The 18,056-nt window shown below is 37.7% G+C and overlaps 1 protein-coding gene across 1 annotated transcript in view; it reads right to left on the reverse strand.

Annotated features, from left to right (window-relative positions):
- The window catches only part of LOC121419553, a 126,043-nt gene that overhangs the window by 96,815 nt on the left and 11,172 nt on the right, over positions 1-18,056 (reverse strand). Inside the window, 7 exon segments of the mRNA XM_041614009.1 lie at positions 169-344; positions 1,907-1,968; positions 11,192-11,304; positions 12,152-12,169; positions 12,596-12,646; positions 14,366-14,508; positions 15,718-16,055. Of these exon segments, the coding sequence (XP_041469943.1) occupies positions 169-344; positions 1,907-1,968; positions 11,192-11,304; positions 12,152-12,169; positions 12,596-12,646; positions 14,366-14,508; positions 15,718-16,055 (901 nt within the window).

Raw genomic sequence — 18,056 nt, forward strand, 5'->3', positions numbered from 1 at the left:
TTTATAGACAAACATAAAAAGATAAATCGGATATGATGAATGCAAAAGTAAAATCATTCTCTATTTTTTCTATATTTATCAACACACATCCACATACATGTACACTTTATGCTCTTAGTGAATACCCCTTGAAATTGGGTTTGAACTTAATGCAGGAGTAATACATACCATTAGAAACTTCAACAGTGGCACTTTCATTAACGAGGCCCTCTGTGAGTTGTGCAACTAATTCTTCACCGATGATATCCGCGAGGACGTCGATTCCATCATCGACCAGAACGTCAATGAGTTCTTCTGGTACTGTGTCGGTTGAGACCACGATAATAACGACGATACTCCCAGGCCTAACAAATTTACAATATAAAAAAGAGAATTTAATGGCCACTTATGAGTAATGACTTATTATGAAACACAAAGAAAATCAGACCACAGATTTTCTCTTGGACAAGCAGTAAGATACTGCATTAAAGGAAACCAAACCCAAACGTCCATAACTTGCTTATTTCATAACCAATTTTGATGAAACCTCTTTTAAATCGTTCCTCTCATAAGACTCTTTCCAATGAGATTGCTTATCTTCTTGGGTTTTGGTTTCCTTCCTTCAAGTATGAAGTTAAGGAGGGTTTATAATTTTACACCATCTATGGACCAATTAATTGGAAGAATGACTAATTTTATAGTCATGCAAACCACTCTCTGTGTTGAAAATTGGCATCAATTGAGTAAAGTTCAAACCATTGTTATGTAAAAATAAAATGGTATATTGTTGTCATTCATTAAAAGCATTCTTTTTTTTACAGAATTAATTCAAGATCATTACACTTTTAGCTAAGCTATACACAAGCATTTCAGTCGATAGGCCTACTTTGACAATGTTTGGGAACATAACTCAATGTCCTCTCAAAATTCTGGCATTTAAACAGAAAATCCAACAAATATTAGGTTTTAGAGTAGATTGTTAGAGGATATACACCAATCACAACTATTTTGACAAACATCCTTTACAATGTAATCCAACTCCAAAACAAAGCCCTCCAAAAAAAGTTTGGAAATCTGAGTTTGGCCATTAATTTCTCCCAACTCCCAATTTTACACAATGCATATTTGATATACTTCAAAACATCATTTACATGTAAACACCAAGTTATGTAAGTAATTTTTCAGTACATACTTTTCCATACATAGGTGTGCGACTTAAATGAGATTCAATCTTTGTCGATGATGGTCCAGGGGGCTCATAAATGTAAGTTAAGAGCGACTTCAAGAACATGGGGAACCTTTCTTACGCACTACTCCATTGCCGATGAACAGTTTGGTGTAGGCCAACATTTTCCACAAGAATTCGCCAGTCGTCCTTAAAGTTGCTCCAAACTTACAAACAGCTGTTATGAAACACCCACAAGGTATGAGAAGTGGGAAGTGTGTTTGTGAATGTGGTCGCAATGGTACAACATCAGAGCTGCCAACTTTCAGGGAGAGTTTGCCGAGGACGGAGAGAGAGCTTTCTCAACTACACAAAATCCCACGATAGAAATCAATTTATGAATCAGAGAAATGTAGAAAATCTGCTGTTTTTATAGGTTGAATATCAGTCAATTTTCAGGGTCTCCTTGATAATCAGGGAGACTTGGTAGGCACGTAGCCAGGGGGGCGGTCACCCCCCCCAAAAAAAAAAGCCAAAAAGAAAAAAAAGAAGAGGAAAAGGCGAAAAATAAAAAGCGAAAGGAGAAAAGGGAAGAAAGGTGTAGTTTTGTTGTTTTTTCCTTCTTTTTTGGTAAAAAGAATAAAAAAAACCTGAACAAAAGGTCGATCTCTCTTCATACAAAATTTTGCTTCAGCACTACCATTTCTGCTTAGTAGCTGTATAAGTTCAGTTTAATTTGAACAACAAATGAAACTAATTTACCTGAATCCCAAGATGGTCACATTCGAATTAGCATACTCTCCAGACTGCAGTATTCTTTCTATCTGTATGAATATATCAAAAAAATATAGGCCTATATTAAAAAAAAAATGTCAAATACACAATAACATCCAGACTGCATGATAAACCTAAATGATTTATAATTTTTTTAAAACTTGTCAAATAAACAGGAACATGTATAATGCAAACTCTGATAATTTAAAACTGAAATCAAGGATAAATTCTATGCCCGTATTCTGATAGCAGGTTTAACTTAAACTAAGGTTTAAAGTTCAGGTTTAAGTATGGGAAGCCAATTGTTACATAAATCACTAACAGTAGAGATATCAGATTTCAGCTCATTGGCTCTCAAATCATTCATAATTGTCTAGAAAGCATTAATAGCTGATTGTCTTCACCATCGATGAATCAGGAAAGAGCACAGTAAACATAAGAAACATACAACTTAATACAAATTTTGATACATTTGGCTTCCCATACTCAAACCACAACTTTTAACCTGAGTTTAACTTAAACCTGCCATCAAAATACAGGCCTACATGTACTAGTATATATCATGAAGGACGTCCACCTGCCATCTGTCAGAACACTGCCATTATACAGTGCGTATCAAAAAAAGGTTTACACTTAGAAAAAATCCTGTAAAATTATACATTTGTAATATCCTGAAGATTTTTCCACATTTTAACATTGGTACAGGTCCATTTAAGCAAATGACGATAAAACTGTGGAAAAATATTTCCGCTTGAGTGAGCACCACTTACTTTTGAAAAATGATTTGTGTAGAACTTTAAAATAGTTATGGGAATAAAAGTAGACATTAATCAAGAATAACACGTGGAATTTAGCTAGTAAAATTGATTTGAAGATATCTTTTACCTATTTAACTTGTTTCTTTGCCTAAACCACTTCGAGGAGTGCATTGCGCCACACCCCACTCCCCCACACACCGAGGCCATCGGGACGATATTTGCTTTACACTGAGCTGTGATTTACATGAAATGGCTTAGGCTTGATTTTCATTTTGTTAATCATTGTCAAGCTTGGAAAAGGTGTGGAGAAACAAGTATTAAATAAAAAATGAAATGTAAACCCACTTTAAATGATAAAAACTTAGTGAAAAAGTGCTAGAGATGTCTGATATAAACTTTGGTTCAGATTCAGTTATGTCCTCAGATCCAGCAGGCACAAAAAGGGTAAAAGTTGTGTATACTAAGTGATAAAATTTCAATTTGGGTGGCAAAATTGTTAGAAAATGCTTGAATGTATCCGTTTTATTTCAATTGACTAAAAGTGCAAGGGAAATGTATGAGAAATGTTTTGCAGGGTAAGTTTGATTTCACCCTTTCCCCTTGACACAGCGTACAAACGGGCATTTCTGCGCAAACAGATTTCTGCGAGCTTTACAAAAATGGACAGTGCTCACTCAAGTGTAACATTCTGTCAAAATTTTTACTTTCATTGGATAGATGAGACCCAAACCCAGGATTGTATGTGAAAAAATTACCCACATGTTGTATATTTTTAAATTCCCAGGGCTTTTTCAAAGTGTAAACTTTTTTTTGATACGCACTGTATTATACCATGGTAACATGGCTCAGAGTTTGCTCAGTCAAGGTTGTAATCCTAAGATCTTTTATTGACAAATTATAACTCTATTATGAAAGAAGGCCCATGAAGGATCTTGGAATCCAAAAGAAATCTCTTCTCCAATTGCAAGATCGTATTCTTTCACACAGTAGCGTACACAGGAATTTTTAAAGGGAGGGATTAAGCTGAATGAAATGTGGACAACCAAAACAATGAAATAAAAAAGGTCTTCACCACCAATGTTAGGTTGTTTCCTACCCCAAAAATTGACTGGAAAAAAAAGAAAGTCTTCAAAACAATTATAGGGGGAGGGGGTCGGGTATCAACAAATTTAAGGGGGGTTTGAACCCCTGTAACCCCCCCCCTGCACACGCCACTTATTTTACAAATGATAAAAGATTGGGATGTCATTTCTCTACACTATTGTGAGCGGAAAAAAAACAGAATCATAAATGAGCAAAAAGATACCAACATTTCCACAAATAATGTAGATTTGAAGGATAGAATATGAATGCACATCAATATTGGGTAATTTTTATTCTAAGGCGAAATGTGAAAAAAATGAAGGTAAATGAAACCAGCAAAACCAGGGACAAATACCCTTAAATATATAGCTTTGAAATGTAATTGCATTTTGAAAATGGGCAAAAGAAAATTGTGTAAATATAACATATCGTTCTTGCCCCCCCCCCTGAAAACATAAAAGGAGGGATGCATTCTGAGGGGGAGGGGTGGTTGCAGGGAAAATTCACCCCCACCCTCCCCCCCCCCCCTTGCTATGTCTGCCCTAGATTCACCTCTCCATGTACTTAACAATTAGCACCATTTTTTGAGGGATTATAATTTTACTCAGTCAACCATTTAAAGGTCAAGTCCACACCAGAAAAATGTTGATTTGAGTAAATAGAGAAAAATCAAACTATCACAACACTGATAATTTCATCAAAATGGGATGTACAATGAGAAAGTTATGAAATTTCTAAGTTCCACTTATTTTTCACAAAACAGTGATATGCACAACTCGGTTGCATGCAAATGAGACAGTCGATGATGTCCCTAACTATTTCTTTTGTTCTTTATTGTTTGAATTATACAATATTCCATTTTTACAGATTTGACAATAACGAGCAACTAGACTGAGCCATATAGTATTAAACAATGTTAATTCCACATGTTCAGGGCGGAATAAATCGTTGTTTCACTTGACAATGAGGAGAAAATTAGAATATTTCACATAATAAAATACAAAAGAAATAGTGAGTGGATGACGTCATAGTCTCCTCATTTGCATACTGTTTTGTGTAATTTAGCGAAACTTTGAAATATCATAACTTTATTGAATTTTTCATCCGATTTTGATGAAATTTTCAATGTTATGTTTGTTGGATTTTTCTCTTTTTATTCAAATCAACTTTTTGTTGGGGTGGACTTGTCCTTTAAACTGTGCTGCACTCAACCCAGGTGAGGTAAATGGGTACCGGTAGGAAGTAATTCCTTAAGAAGCTGTGTGCGCTATGAACGCCTAGCTTAGCCGGGTAATATAGGAGCGCCTTGAGCACCTAACAAGGTGGATATGTGCACAATATAAATATCCTATATTATTATTATTATTATTAAACACTTGAGCTCTCTGGCGAATAGCTTGGAATCGTGGATGCACGCATGGTACGTTGGGTCGTGACCTCAGTAGTGCTGCAACGATCATGCACACGTACCGATCCCCAAAGTAAGTTTGAGAGAGTGAAGTTACAGTAACAAGTTAGTTTTAGAGATAGAGTTCCGTTTTTTTATGGTACCGGTACAGTTTGTCAGAAATAGTCTTGTGAGAATACACGTTTGAGTCAGCATGGAGCACGAGTAGTAGCCGTCACCCGCTACGGTCATCATCAGCAGCTTCAGATACTTTGAGGATATACTTACCAGATTCGGATACTTGCCAGTAAGGACTGACCAAAGGATAAAGGTAGTTATATAGATCCTTGCCTATACTTTAACCCTATCTAGGCCGTGGTATTTTGGGAGTTCATATGGCTGGGGGGGGCCTGAGAGCTAGCCCCCCCTTGAGATCTCGGCCGTTGGTGGGGCAATCGCGCTGAAAATTGGCACGCAGGTTATCTGGGACATAATCTACAAAATTGTATTGTAATTCATTTCATGCAAATTGCTATCAACTGATCATGCTACTTTATGCATAATACATGCAAAATCATACTTTTCCTTTAACTCCCTAAATAAAGCCAAATGTTTCGTTTAGAATCTTTTTGTGGTGTTCTTAGCAAGTGGTCATGAAAAAACTTGCAATATCAGATCAATTTCTTATGTATTTCTTTGTTTTTTTGACTTTTTCTTTTTTTTTTCAATGAAATTTGTTGGGAACTCTTCTGAGATCATAAACAGCATAAAATAAATACATTTAGACCAGCAAAACCAAAAATAATCATACATATATGATCTTTGGTTGAAAACACAATTTGCATTGACTTTGTACACGAAATCACTTATTTGAGCAATTTTTGGCCTGACATGTACTTACATAATGTGGCCTAATTTCAGAACCGCGTACCCGGGTGACGCAAAACTGGTCTGAAAAGTTGCGCAAGACTTGAAAGTAAAAAGTCAGCTAGTGGCGCGGTCAAAGAATTCTTTGCGGCAAAAATATTGCACAAAACGTTGAGGGGGGACTTCCGGATGCCGCCCCCCCCCCCCCTCCAGCCTGGATAGGGTTAAACGGGTGACGTTTACCAGGCATAAGCTCAACTCAAATGTTTATTAATATTCATAATCATTTTATATTTTTGATATCAGATTTTGGCAATTTACACTGCCAGGCTAGGAACCCGGGGGGCCACTTCCATTGGCGAGTGGATACCATGCGCGACCATGGGGTCTCGAAAAGCACCCTAAACACATATTTTTCATATTCTGAAAATGCACCCCTTAACAAGTATTGGCATGTGAAACCCTACCCTTAACAAGTATTTGAAACAAAACGATAGTCTTGGCAAGTATTCCCTGAAATGAACCCCTAAACGAGTACAGCAATATTTTATTGTTATGTCACGAGACGTCGGTTTTACCTTTACACATCATTATTTTGGTTGGTTAATTACGGCACCATCTTCCACTCGCGCAAATCGGACTCTAAATGCGTAGTGTTTGGGCAAAAAGGACATCCTTTATAAAACATTTTACCTTTGTTTTATCATCCCCGCAAATTTGACCCTAAACACGTAGCTTTCCTAGCGAAATAGATACCCTATTTTCATTATTTTTGTGACACCCTTATCACGCTACGTACGTAACATGCCCTATCTTGAAAAAGACATCCTTTTTACGTGTTTTTTGGTCGCGCATAGTATCCACTCGTCAATGTAAGTGGCCCCCTGGGGCTAGGAAGTAGGATAACGTTTGCCAAGTCCCAGATTCCTCACTCGAGGCTGAGCACCACCACCATATTCATACCAAGTTGCGAATGCGAGTATGGCGAGGGACTGAAATTGAAATAGATCTTCACCACAAATGTACATTATATAGTCCTAGGAAGAATTGTTTGTTTCTTTGGATTTATGTAACACTAACAGTATAACCATAACATACTTCCATCCCCATTAACAATTAGGCAGAGCAACAAACAAAGTTACAAACATGTCACATGACAAATGCATAGCTACCTAGAGTCTCAGACTGAAGCTTTTTTTTTAGTTTTACTGCATGCCACTTTGTCTTTGGTCTGATTAACGTAACAAGTTACAAAATTCAGGACTTCTCGACAATATTAAAGAAGTAGATCTAGATCTATTAGAATTGATCTAGGCCTAAATATTAGATCTAAATCAGAATTATTCAGATGTCAGGTGCCAAATATACTGATATTTTTTTTTGGGGGGGGGGGCATTATAGAACGATCTTGGCAAATGAGTGCCAACTAAACAACATCGGCACAGCAGCCGATGCGTGATTCGTGAAGCCAAAGCAAGTGTGTTTGAACTGCGATGCACTGATCAGAAAACACACACAATTATTCACATTGTCATTGCATCAATGTCGCAGTATCATAGTCCAACTTTCGAACACTAATTTCAGCACGTGGGACCAGAGGCAAACAATTAAAAGTGCTTTCGCTTCGATTTGTTCTTTATAAGTGTAGAAAGCCCTACCTCAAGATGGCATATATCGTCATATTTTTCATATATCCAAGCATTTGAAACCAAATCGGGCTAATTCCCTCGAAAAGCTTTCTTTCTTCCCTGTCCTTTTGCTTAAAATTGTAACGACGTTAGCGCCTCTCCTTTGATTTCGGCTAGGCTGCATGCTTTTTTGCTTCATAATTGTCTTTAACCACGCCCACATATCAATTAGACAACAGTTGGCCAATCATAGCGATGGATTCACAAGACCTATTTTTTTACTGGATGAAAGTTTTTCAGGCCATGGCGACGAATCTGGAGCCGGGGGTGGGGGGGGGGTAAAGTAGCAAGGGACCGTACACCTCGCCTCAGGCGCGTACGCAGGATTTTTGAAAGGGGGGGGGGTTTCGAGCTGATTTTTTTTTTTAAATCTCCCGCCCAGTCTCTAAAAAGTGATCATGAGCGGGGGGGGAGGTGATGATTTTTTTCTTTTTTTTTCAGCGCTGCAAATAAGATAATAGCATTTAAGTGGGGATGGGTATGTAACAGTGCGGTCATGACCCGCGAGCGAGCAGAAATGTTCTCGTTTTTGCGTTGAAAACATAACCTTTTTGTCAATAGTTTGTTGGTATCATAGTCGATGCTACATGTCCTTCGGATCGTAGCACTCATGATATGGCCAACCGCGTAGCCAGGATTTCATTTTGGAGGGGGCGGTAAATGCACGCGAAGCGTGCCAACACTTACAGAGCGCGCGAAGCGCGCTCCCTAGGGGGTGGGTGCAGGGAGGGGGAGTTTCCCCCTTCCGCGCGAAGAGCGAAGCTTTTAGTGTTTCATAAATTAAAATGAAAAGGAGCCGTTTCTCTTGTCTCTAGTACCTCCAATTCGGTTGACTATATTGCGATTTTGAACCTTGTTTTCAAAAGTGATTGTAAACGCACAAAAGAGGTATACAATGGAGGAAATTAAAATGATAATAACTCCGCGCGAAGCGCGGAAGCTAAAGTGATTTATCAATTTTTCTTGCCATAAAAAGGGTCCCGAGAAAAGGGTATTCTCAAAGATATATTGAAACTTTCTTTGGAAAGATCAGATTTGATTACAAACAATTTAGCATCAGTGCATATTTTTAACTCGCAAAACAGAGGAGAAGATTGGTAGAGGAAGATATTCCTCCCCGCGATGAGCAATGAAACTCTGAAATTTCAAAGGGCGGACGTTTCATCAAAATAATGTAGATATCTCTAATACCCAATCGTCTCTAATTCAATTGATTTTCTAAGATTATTGAACTTCATTACAAGGAAAATAGTGCGCATAAAGTTGAAACTTCGTGATTTATTGAAATTATCTATCTATATAATAAAGGATGATTAATTTTTTTGACTTATCCTGAAGCGCTTCATTTTGAATATAAAGAAACTTAAGTGTCATTCAAAATTTCAAACTGAGGGCGCAAAACAGGACAGGAGATGAATGTATACAGGGAAATGACATGAAGTTTAATACAATTTGATAAAAAAATATTGTACTTTTTTATTTAATACGACACGAATTCCATACCTTCCTCTTTTTAAATTAGGAACCTGTTTGCCCCCAAATTATGGTTGTTTATAGTAATGAGCTGAAAAGCGGGAGAAGCTGACTTTATGGAGGTGACGGCAGAAACTGATATAAAGATTTTACCCGCTCGGAATATTGTCATTTAATCGCGCGCAGCGCGGAAGCAAAATTCATATATGAATTTAAAGCAAGAAGAGTGAAGGAGTTTCTCTTTTGAGAAAAAAATAAAGAATAAATAGAAAAAACACAAAGCTACCTTTCTTCCCTTCCCTTTTCCTTTTCTCCTCTCCTTTTTTCCCTTCTTTTTTTTTCTTTTTGGGGACGTTTTTTGGGGGGCGACCCCCCCCCTGGCTACGCGCCTGGATATGGCCTTGATCAGAACACTAGAAACTTGAGAAATGTCATGAATAATTACGAGCGAGCGGAGCAAGCGAGCCGAAATGTTTGCGTTTTTCCGTCAAAACATACAATTCTTCTCAATAGCTTGTTGGTAATGATTACATATTAGTTGATGATACATGTCCTTCTGCTCGTAAGTCTCATGATATGGCCTTGATCAAGAGACTAGAAACTTAAGAAATTTCATAAATGATTACGAGCGAGCGGAGTGAGCGAGCCGAAATTTTCGCGTTTTCCCGTCAAAACATACATTTCTTGTCAATAGTTTGTTAGTAAATCAAGTATTAGTCGATGCTACATGTCCTTCTATTCGTAACACTCATAATACGGCCTTGAACAGGAGACTAGATACTTATGGAATTTCATAAATTATTACGAGCGAGCTAACCGACATTTTAGCGTTTTCCGTCATTTTGGTTTTCATATTGGTAAAACATATTTTGTAAGAAAACGTATGTCTTTGTCTTGGTTCACTTGTATTCATAAGTATACATCATGATAATCATGTATGGCCTTGTTAATGGCGATACCGTGATCATGTCGGCGACATGCGGAAATAAAAGATATAATAAAATGGAGCGAGCGAAGCGAGCGGAAATTTTTTCTGTGTTTTTCGTCGGAAACATGAGATTCTGTTCATTATTTCTGTCATATACATTATTGGGTAGGGGAACTGTCCGTAACCAGACCAAGGAGTTATCAGACCGACCTCTGGGGAGACAAGCAAAAAAAAAAAAAAAAAAAAAAGGAAACGAAAAGGGGGGGGGTTTGAACCCCCGAAACCCCCCCCCCCTTGCGTACGCGCCTGCCTCGCCTTATACTCGTAACATAAAATTAGAAATCCGTATTAATCTGAAATTCTCCGTAGGCCTATGCTAGATTTTTTTAAATTTCTTTTCAGTTGTTGGTGAACAAGTTAAACAGGGACACAACATTGATAAACTCATTGGACTCTTTCAAATCCAAACTCACTCAAAAACCTAGCAAGTGACTAGACAGCTGGCAGCCGTCTGTTTCGAGGAGTTTTTTAACTTTTTTTTAATTTCTGTATTTGGTGAGTGAAGCCAACGGAGTTCAGCTGAACAACCAACATAAGAGAGACCGAAGCTTTTGGTCTAGCAAGTGACCTGCTTACTTGGTGATCATTGGCGGTTGAAGCGGTGGGGGGGGGGCGGGAGGGGACAGGTACCCCTCTAAATTTGAGGTGGGGGACGGTCCCCCCCCCCCTAATTTTTTTTTGTTTAGAACTTTTTTTTGGTCAAATTTTTTACCTGTCTCCATCCCAAAATTTCAGGTGGACCCCCAATTTTTTTTTTTGCCTTCCGCCGCCAATGTTGGTGATCTCACACACATCAATGAAGTTGGCGGAGTACAGCAAGTCTGCATATGCCGACTTAACCTAAGACAAGACAAAAAGAGACAAGGCGGAGAATAAAGAAAAACCTGAAGAAATCACAAGCCTCATTCATGTTATTGTGATTATCCGATTTTTTGTTTGTTTGTTAGTTGTTGGTGGTTTTTGTTTTGTTTATTGTTTGTTTTTCTTGTTTGTTTGTTTGTTTTTTTTACCTCAATTCGTCTTACTTACCAACATAGATATTTCATCAACCAAAGCCTGATATTCGGGAGAAGTTGTGTCGTTCAAAGCATCGGAGTAATTCCTATTATTGAAAGTTACTGTAAGCTCTGCTCCTATGTAATCTAAATACCAAAATAACCAGATATGAGTTTATACATGTTATTCATGTTACTTTTTCATATATCACTTTATTAAAGGAATACCTTTAACGAGAAAGTGCAATACGTGTAATAATTATTTGCTATATTAAGTATGTGACAGATCAGGCTACCGGTAATTTTCATTTTTCAAACCCGGGAGCATTTAAAAAAACAAATTTTCAATGATTTTTTAATGACAACTGCTATTTTACTCAAATTTTTGCGTCTGATCGGCTTAGAAGAAGTTATTAAGTTGGCTACTTTTTTTCCTGAGGGGAGGGGGTGCACCCCCATATAAAGATAATCCCGGAGCCTCGCCTGAACACAATATATAAAATACAATAATTCTGGGGAGGGTGCTTCATCAACATTTTTTCCAACAAGTTGTCAGATCCGACAATTTTTTTTCCTTGACTTGGATTGGCTGAGAAACACTGTTACTATGGTAAATGCCGGAAAAATGGGAATTATCGAAAAAAAGATCCAACAAGCTAGTCCTTTCATGAAATTCTCCACTGATATAAAATATCCCAGATATAAGATCAATGAAATTGAAATGACAGATAACGTAAATTAATCGTTTGATTATTCATTCCGTCCATTTTAGGCGATTACACGCTCCTTTTACCTCTCCTAGTTTTACCCCTACACCTGCCATTTTTATCTCTCTCATTTTTTTCTTCTGTAATTTCTACATCTGCCCCTTGTACTTCTGTCAATTTGTTTTTATCTGGCAACATAATCACCGAAATCCACCCTTCCCCTTTTTGTAAATTGATTTATTGTTTTAAAAGCGAACTAATAACAATGTATTGATTGTACAACTTACCTATCTCGATAAGGGGTTCTGTAGAATTGAGTAAAATGAATAAAAATGTAGAAGTTGAAAATTTATTCAGGTGAAACAAAATCAACATCATATCAATCCCATTCACTAAATAAAAGATTACGATCAAGATAGTTTGTCTGTGTTGGTTGAAAATCACAAAGTATTTAAGTTTTGTTCACAACACACAAACATTTCTTCGTTAATAACATTCTCTCATTTATTTTTTTTGTTCCGCTCTTTTTAACTCCTTTCTTTTTTTTTCCTTTCTTTTGGTTTTCTTTCTCTTATTATTATTATTTCCCTATTTTTTATTCCATCACTTCCTTCTTGGTTTTTCTTCTTCTTTGATCTTCTTCCACTTCTTTTTTATTCTTCGATTCCCCCTTTCTTTCTCTTTCTTATTTTGCTTCAAACTTCAAACGTCAGAAACCTCTGTTTACTTACGTTTCGTGGTTGGTCTGGGAGTTGTAGTTGTAACTTCTTTCGTTGAATAATCTGTAATTTAAAGAATCAAATGTAATAGGTAGGTATACAGGGGAATATAATTTCGAGGCAAAAAAGAAAATACTACTTCGCATCTATTTCCACAAAGAAAATTTCCTGTTAAACAGAAGCCACCTCAAAGTCCGATAAAAATAATATCTCGTTCTTCGTCTTCTGGTCCTCCTCGCTCTCCACCTTTTTTTTCTCCTCAAACGCTTTCTCTCCTCTTACTTCTTCTCTTTCTTATTATTTGTTATTGTTGTCGCTGTTGTTTATTCCTCTACTTCTTCTTCTTCTTTAAGTTCTTCTTCTTCAAATTCTTCTTCGTGCAGGAAATTCATATAAATAAAGAATTAGGAAAGAAAGTGACGATAAGTAAATGAGAAGATGCATCAAATAATCAATGGTAAAATCCCAATTAATCAATCATTTGGTCAATTGATTAATTATTCGAAAATGGAAATCAAATTCGTATGAAGCGGAAAAGGTTCGTTTTGATTGATGTGACAACAAGAGAAAAAATTGCAGCTCGGCCAGTAAAAACTTAAGAATTCATGAGTGTAAGACAAAGAATAGAACGAGTTCTCGAATTTGCATTGAATTCATAATTTATAATTTTGTGGAGCGTTGTGGCCCAGTGGATTAGTCTCCGGACTTTGAAACAGAGGGTCGTGGGTTCGAATCCCAGCCATGGCGTAATTTCCTTCAGCAAGAAATTCGTCCACGTTGTGCTGCACTCGACCCAGGTGAGGTAAGTGGGTACCTGGCAGGAATTTATTCCTTGAAATGCCACCGCGTTGTAAAAGGCTGCTGGGCTAAAGCCAGGGTAATAATATCCAATGAAGCGCATAGGGACGCATTTGGTAGTGATATGCGCTATATAAGCATGTTGGTATTATTATTATTATAATTTAGATTTTTGAAGTTTATGTGCTAATGATTTATGAATGATCATATTGGAAAGAATGCAATGTCCCACAGTGTGTTCATACTCACCTTCACATCGTTCAATCTGAGCATTTCAACAGTGTGAATCACATAGTCGACTATGATTGTGAACACGCTGTAAACTGGGACCCGTCTCACAAAGAGTTGCCATTGATCCCATCAACCGCAACTATGGAAAGCCATCAATGTCCACGGTTGACATTGCTGGCTTTCCATAGTTGCGATTGATTGGATAAATCACAATACATGTTTGTTCAAAGTATTTTCTAGAAATAATGCACAATTTCAATGTTTTTTTTTTATAGTTAAGTATGCTTCTCTTAGTTTTCCAAGGACATTGAGCATATTTCCTAAAGAAGAAATTATGGCATTGATAGATTTTCATATACTTGAGATTGATCGGATCAATCGTTACTCCTTGTAAGATTGGACCCAGGTGTCCATAGTGTGGAAATATCTCCACACTCTTGAATTCGACCATTTAACAGTGTTAATAATACTGTCCACTATGTGAAAATGATCACACTGTATTCTTTATTCCAGCAGGAAGTTATTATCATAACGATACACTGCAAAAACTCCGGTGTTTTTTAACACCAGCCCGGAATCTATTATTATGTCCGCACCAGAAAAGTATTGAAACAACACCAGTTTGGAATCAAACCGATTCCTTTTGGTGTTAGACCAAACGAAACTGGTGTTGCTTAACACCCTTCTGGTGTAGACATAGATTCTGGGCTGGTGTTAAATCAACACCAGAGTTTTTGCAGTGTAGGAAATTACTTATATAGAATCCGAGGAGTCCCACAATGACTGCGATGAGAACAAATACAAATAGACCGAGGCATATTTTGATTGACTTTTCTTTTCTGCGATGTAACTCCTCGTCACTCAGTTCTGTTGTCTTCAGTTTGATACTATCGTATCTGTAACATTAAAAATTGAAATATTCGGAACTAAATCAAATTACTTTATTAGTACTATAATTGTTATTATTATTATTATCACTGTACTCCACGCAAAATGTGTGAGTATACTAAGTTAAACGGGAACCTGAAAATGTCATCAAAATTGGATGGAGAATAACAAAGTTTTGATAAATATATGCACTATTTCGGTGAAACTGTTCTATGCATGTCTTCGTCATGCCTCTAGATATTCTCTTGTATTTTATTCTGTTATTAATTTTTTTCTTCAAAGTTTGTCCCCCGAAGAAGGTAATATTCGCTTGATAAAGATACACAAGATCATCGATTGACACAGATCAGTAGATCTGATAAACTTGTTCAAGACATAATTTCAAAAGCTGATAAAATATACCCCAAAAGAGAGATTTATTTCGAATATAACATAATTTACCTATTATGATATAATGTTCACTTTTGCCCTTCACCCTTAAAGGACAAGTCCACCCCAACAAAAACTTGATTTGAATAAAATGAGAAAAATTCAACAAGCATAACACTGAAAATTTCATCCAAATCGGATGTAAAATAAGAAAGTTATGAAATTTTAAAGTTTCGCTTCATTTCACAAAACAGTTATATGCACATCTCGGTCGGTATGCAAATTAGAGAACTGATGACATCACTCACTCACTATTTCTTTTGTATTCTGTTATATGAAATATGAAATATTTTGATTTTCTCGTCATTGTCATGTGAAATGAAGTTTTATTCCTCCCTGAACAAGTGGAATTTCATTATTTTAACATTTTGTGCTTCCTAATCATCACATTCGTAAAAATTGAAATATTGTATAATTCAAACAATACAAAAATCAAAATAGAGAGTGAGTGACATCATCGACTCCCTCTTTTGGATGTAACTGGCTCGTTCACATAACAATTTTCTTAAAAATAAGCGAAACTTTGAAATGTCATAACTTTCTTATTTTACATCCGATTTTGATGAAATTTTTAGCATTGTACTTGTCTGATTTTTCTCTATTGATTCAAATAAACATTTTTCTGAGGTGGACGTGACCTTTAACAAAAATATCGTAAATGCACATAAACATTTTTCCAAAAATGGAAAAGAGCATGGGAGATAGACTGATTAGAAAGATAGATAGGTAGTAAAATATAACAAAAAAAGACTTCACTAAATGATGTATTTGAAAGAAAAGTTCATCACCTGGATTCCTCCTTTAATTTGTTGACATACGAATATACAGGAATCTCTTCATCATCTGGTATCTCGACATCCTTCTCATTCTCATCATCGACCGCGTCCTCGTCCCCGTCCACCGCATTGACGTCGATCACGGATGAAGGCTCAGTGTCCATATTAGCCGCGATCTCGTCCTCGGCAGAGATGTCATTCACGGGTTCATCGGACGGCGGTGGCATGTCGACGGCGGTCTGCTCCCCGGTGTCTTTCTCGAATGTTGCGTTGTCGTAGGCATGCTCTTCAGTGTTACGCCCAAGGTTGCCTCCACCGGCATTGTCATAAGGGCTCTCGCCCATCGGAGACTGTGGGATACAAGGAGAAAGTGATAGGAATATGATTATATGATTACGATGATGTGACGATGATGATGAAGATTATGATGATGATGATGATTGCAAGAGTGGTGCTGGTGATGATGATGATAATGATGTCGGTGGTAGTGATAGTAATCATGATTAAAATGATGGTGATGATGTTGATGATTATTATGGTGATGGCTGTAGTGGTGATGGTGATAATAGGGTGTTTTTGCTCACGAGGCGCAGAATAAATTTTCGCACGCAACAAATGCATTGAAAATGCTAGTCAAATCACAATGAAAAACCTGGGAAATCTTTAACGAAAATTAATGAATCGGAAGAGCACTTTCGTTAAACGTTTCGGGGCTGACGAAAAAGGGAAAATGTGTAGTTTGTCCAAAGACACGGACGGAGTTGTTGTTCGATTCACCGACCCTCGACAAAGACATCATTGTCATGGCGGGCATTTGACATTAGATAACATAATATAGGTGTGGTATGAATGTATTGAGTATATTAGTGTTATCATTTAAGCAGGTCTATATTTCAAGACTACACAGCTCGGAATGTTGCAATATATAAATGCAGGACCGGGGGTTTCACAGGCCTAATTCATTCCCCATAGACTCATGTGTTAAATTGGCACTTTAAAAAATTCATAAAAAATAAGGATGAAATTCGGGGGTCGAATGTTTACTACCAGTGGATAGGATGTATATCTGGCAATCCATATCTGACCAGAAAAGGGTCCCTCGACCGGCTCATTTTAAAAATAAATTGGCGTGTTTGAAGACACCTTCGGGGGGAGCAGATTCATCACCTCAAATAGCAAAATAGCCCTAATCCTTCCGCCAGTCAAAATATAGTCCAAAATTGGTGATATTTCTTCCCAATTTGGGAAAAGGAAGTTCAGTAATTACCAAAAATAGAATCAGTGTTAGATGGACAATCATATGCATACACTTTGTCAATCAGCCATATCAAAATAAAAAAAAATAGCAATGGGTTGGCTCGAATGAATATCTATGGCCTGCCACAAGTGATTAGGCCCGTGTAACACGGGTGGGTGTTTCATAAAGCTGTCCGTAAAGTTACGAACGACTGGAACATGTTCTCAGGTCATAACTCAATTACTTAGGGATATCACATAGCACAAGAAAGGATCACCAGTCGTGCGCAAAGTCATCCGTATCTTACGAACAGCTTTATGAAACACCCACCAGCAGATATGAGTTGTTCAGGAATTGAGGTGGCGCAGTATAAGCTAGGCTGCTGAGTCGTCTGCTGGGCAAATCCTTCACTCAAGTTAAGGGTCTGAATGTGCAGCCTACTCATGCCTTCTGTACTGAAGGCTCTATCGCTCATGGTGACAGCAAGTTTTGTATGTGCTAGTCTATGCGTGGAGGCACACTTGTTGATCAAAGTTCCAATCAGGGTCTGCAGACTAGCTGCTGAGTTCATAATGTATATTTCTTGAATGCAGATTTATAATCTTTCCCGCCCGGGTGGGGGGGGGGGGCACTCAGTGTATAATGCATAGTAGGTATGTGCCTCGGAGGGATCCCCCATTTTTACACTCAAATTTCCGCTCGAAAGCATAGGATTTTCTTCTTGAGAAAAAATGAAGAAATCCGCTCCAAAGCTTCGCATATGTTCCGCTATGCCGTTCCCGTCGCATCGATCTGCTACAATGGGCTGCATTTTTGGTGAAAAGCGGCCGCAGAGCGTTGTCCGACCATCGCCTCTGCGCGAGCGCACCCGGGGCCGTGCCGCCGGGCTAGCTGCATCATGCCGCATGCCCGTTCCATAGGGATGCATAAAACGAAATTTATGTGATGCCTCATTGCAAGTAAATATATTACAACACTCTGATGCATCCATGTAGGCGGAATTTTCCTGAGATTTTGGTCAATATAGGAGGCGAGACGACCCCCACCCCATCCCCCCTCTCTCTCTCTCTCTTCCCGGGATCACCACCAACGATCTCATGGAACAGGTTTTCCT

This window comes from Lytechinus variegatus, chromosome 8 (assembly GCF_018143015.1).
Source record: "Lytechinus variegatus isolate NC3 chromosome 8, Lvar_3.0, whole genome shotgun sequence".
NCBI lineage: Eukaryota > Metazoa > Echinodermata > Echinoidea > Temnopleuroida > Toxopneustidae > Lytechinus > Lytechinus variegatus.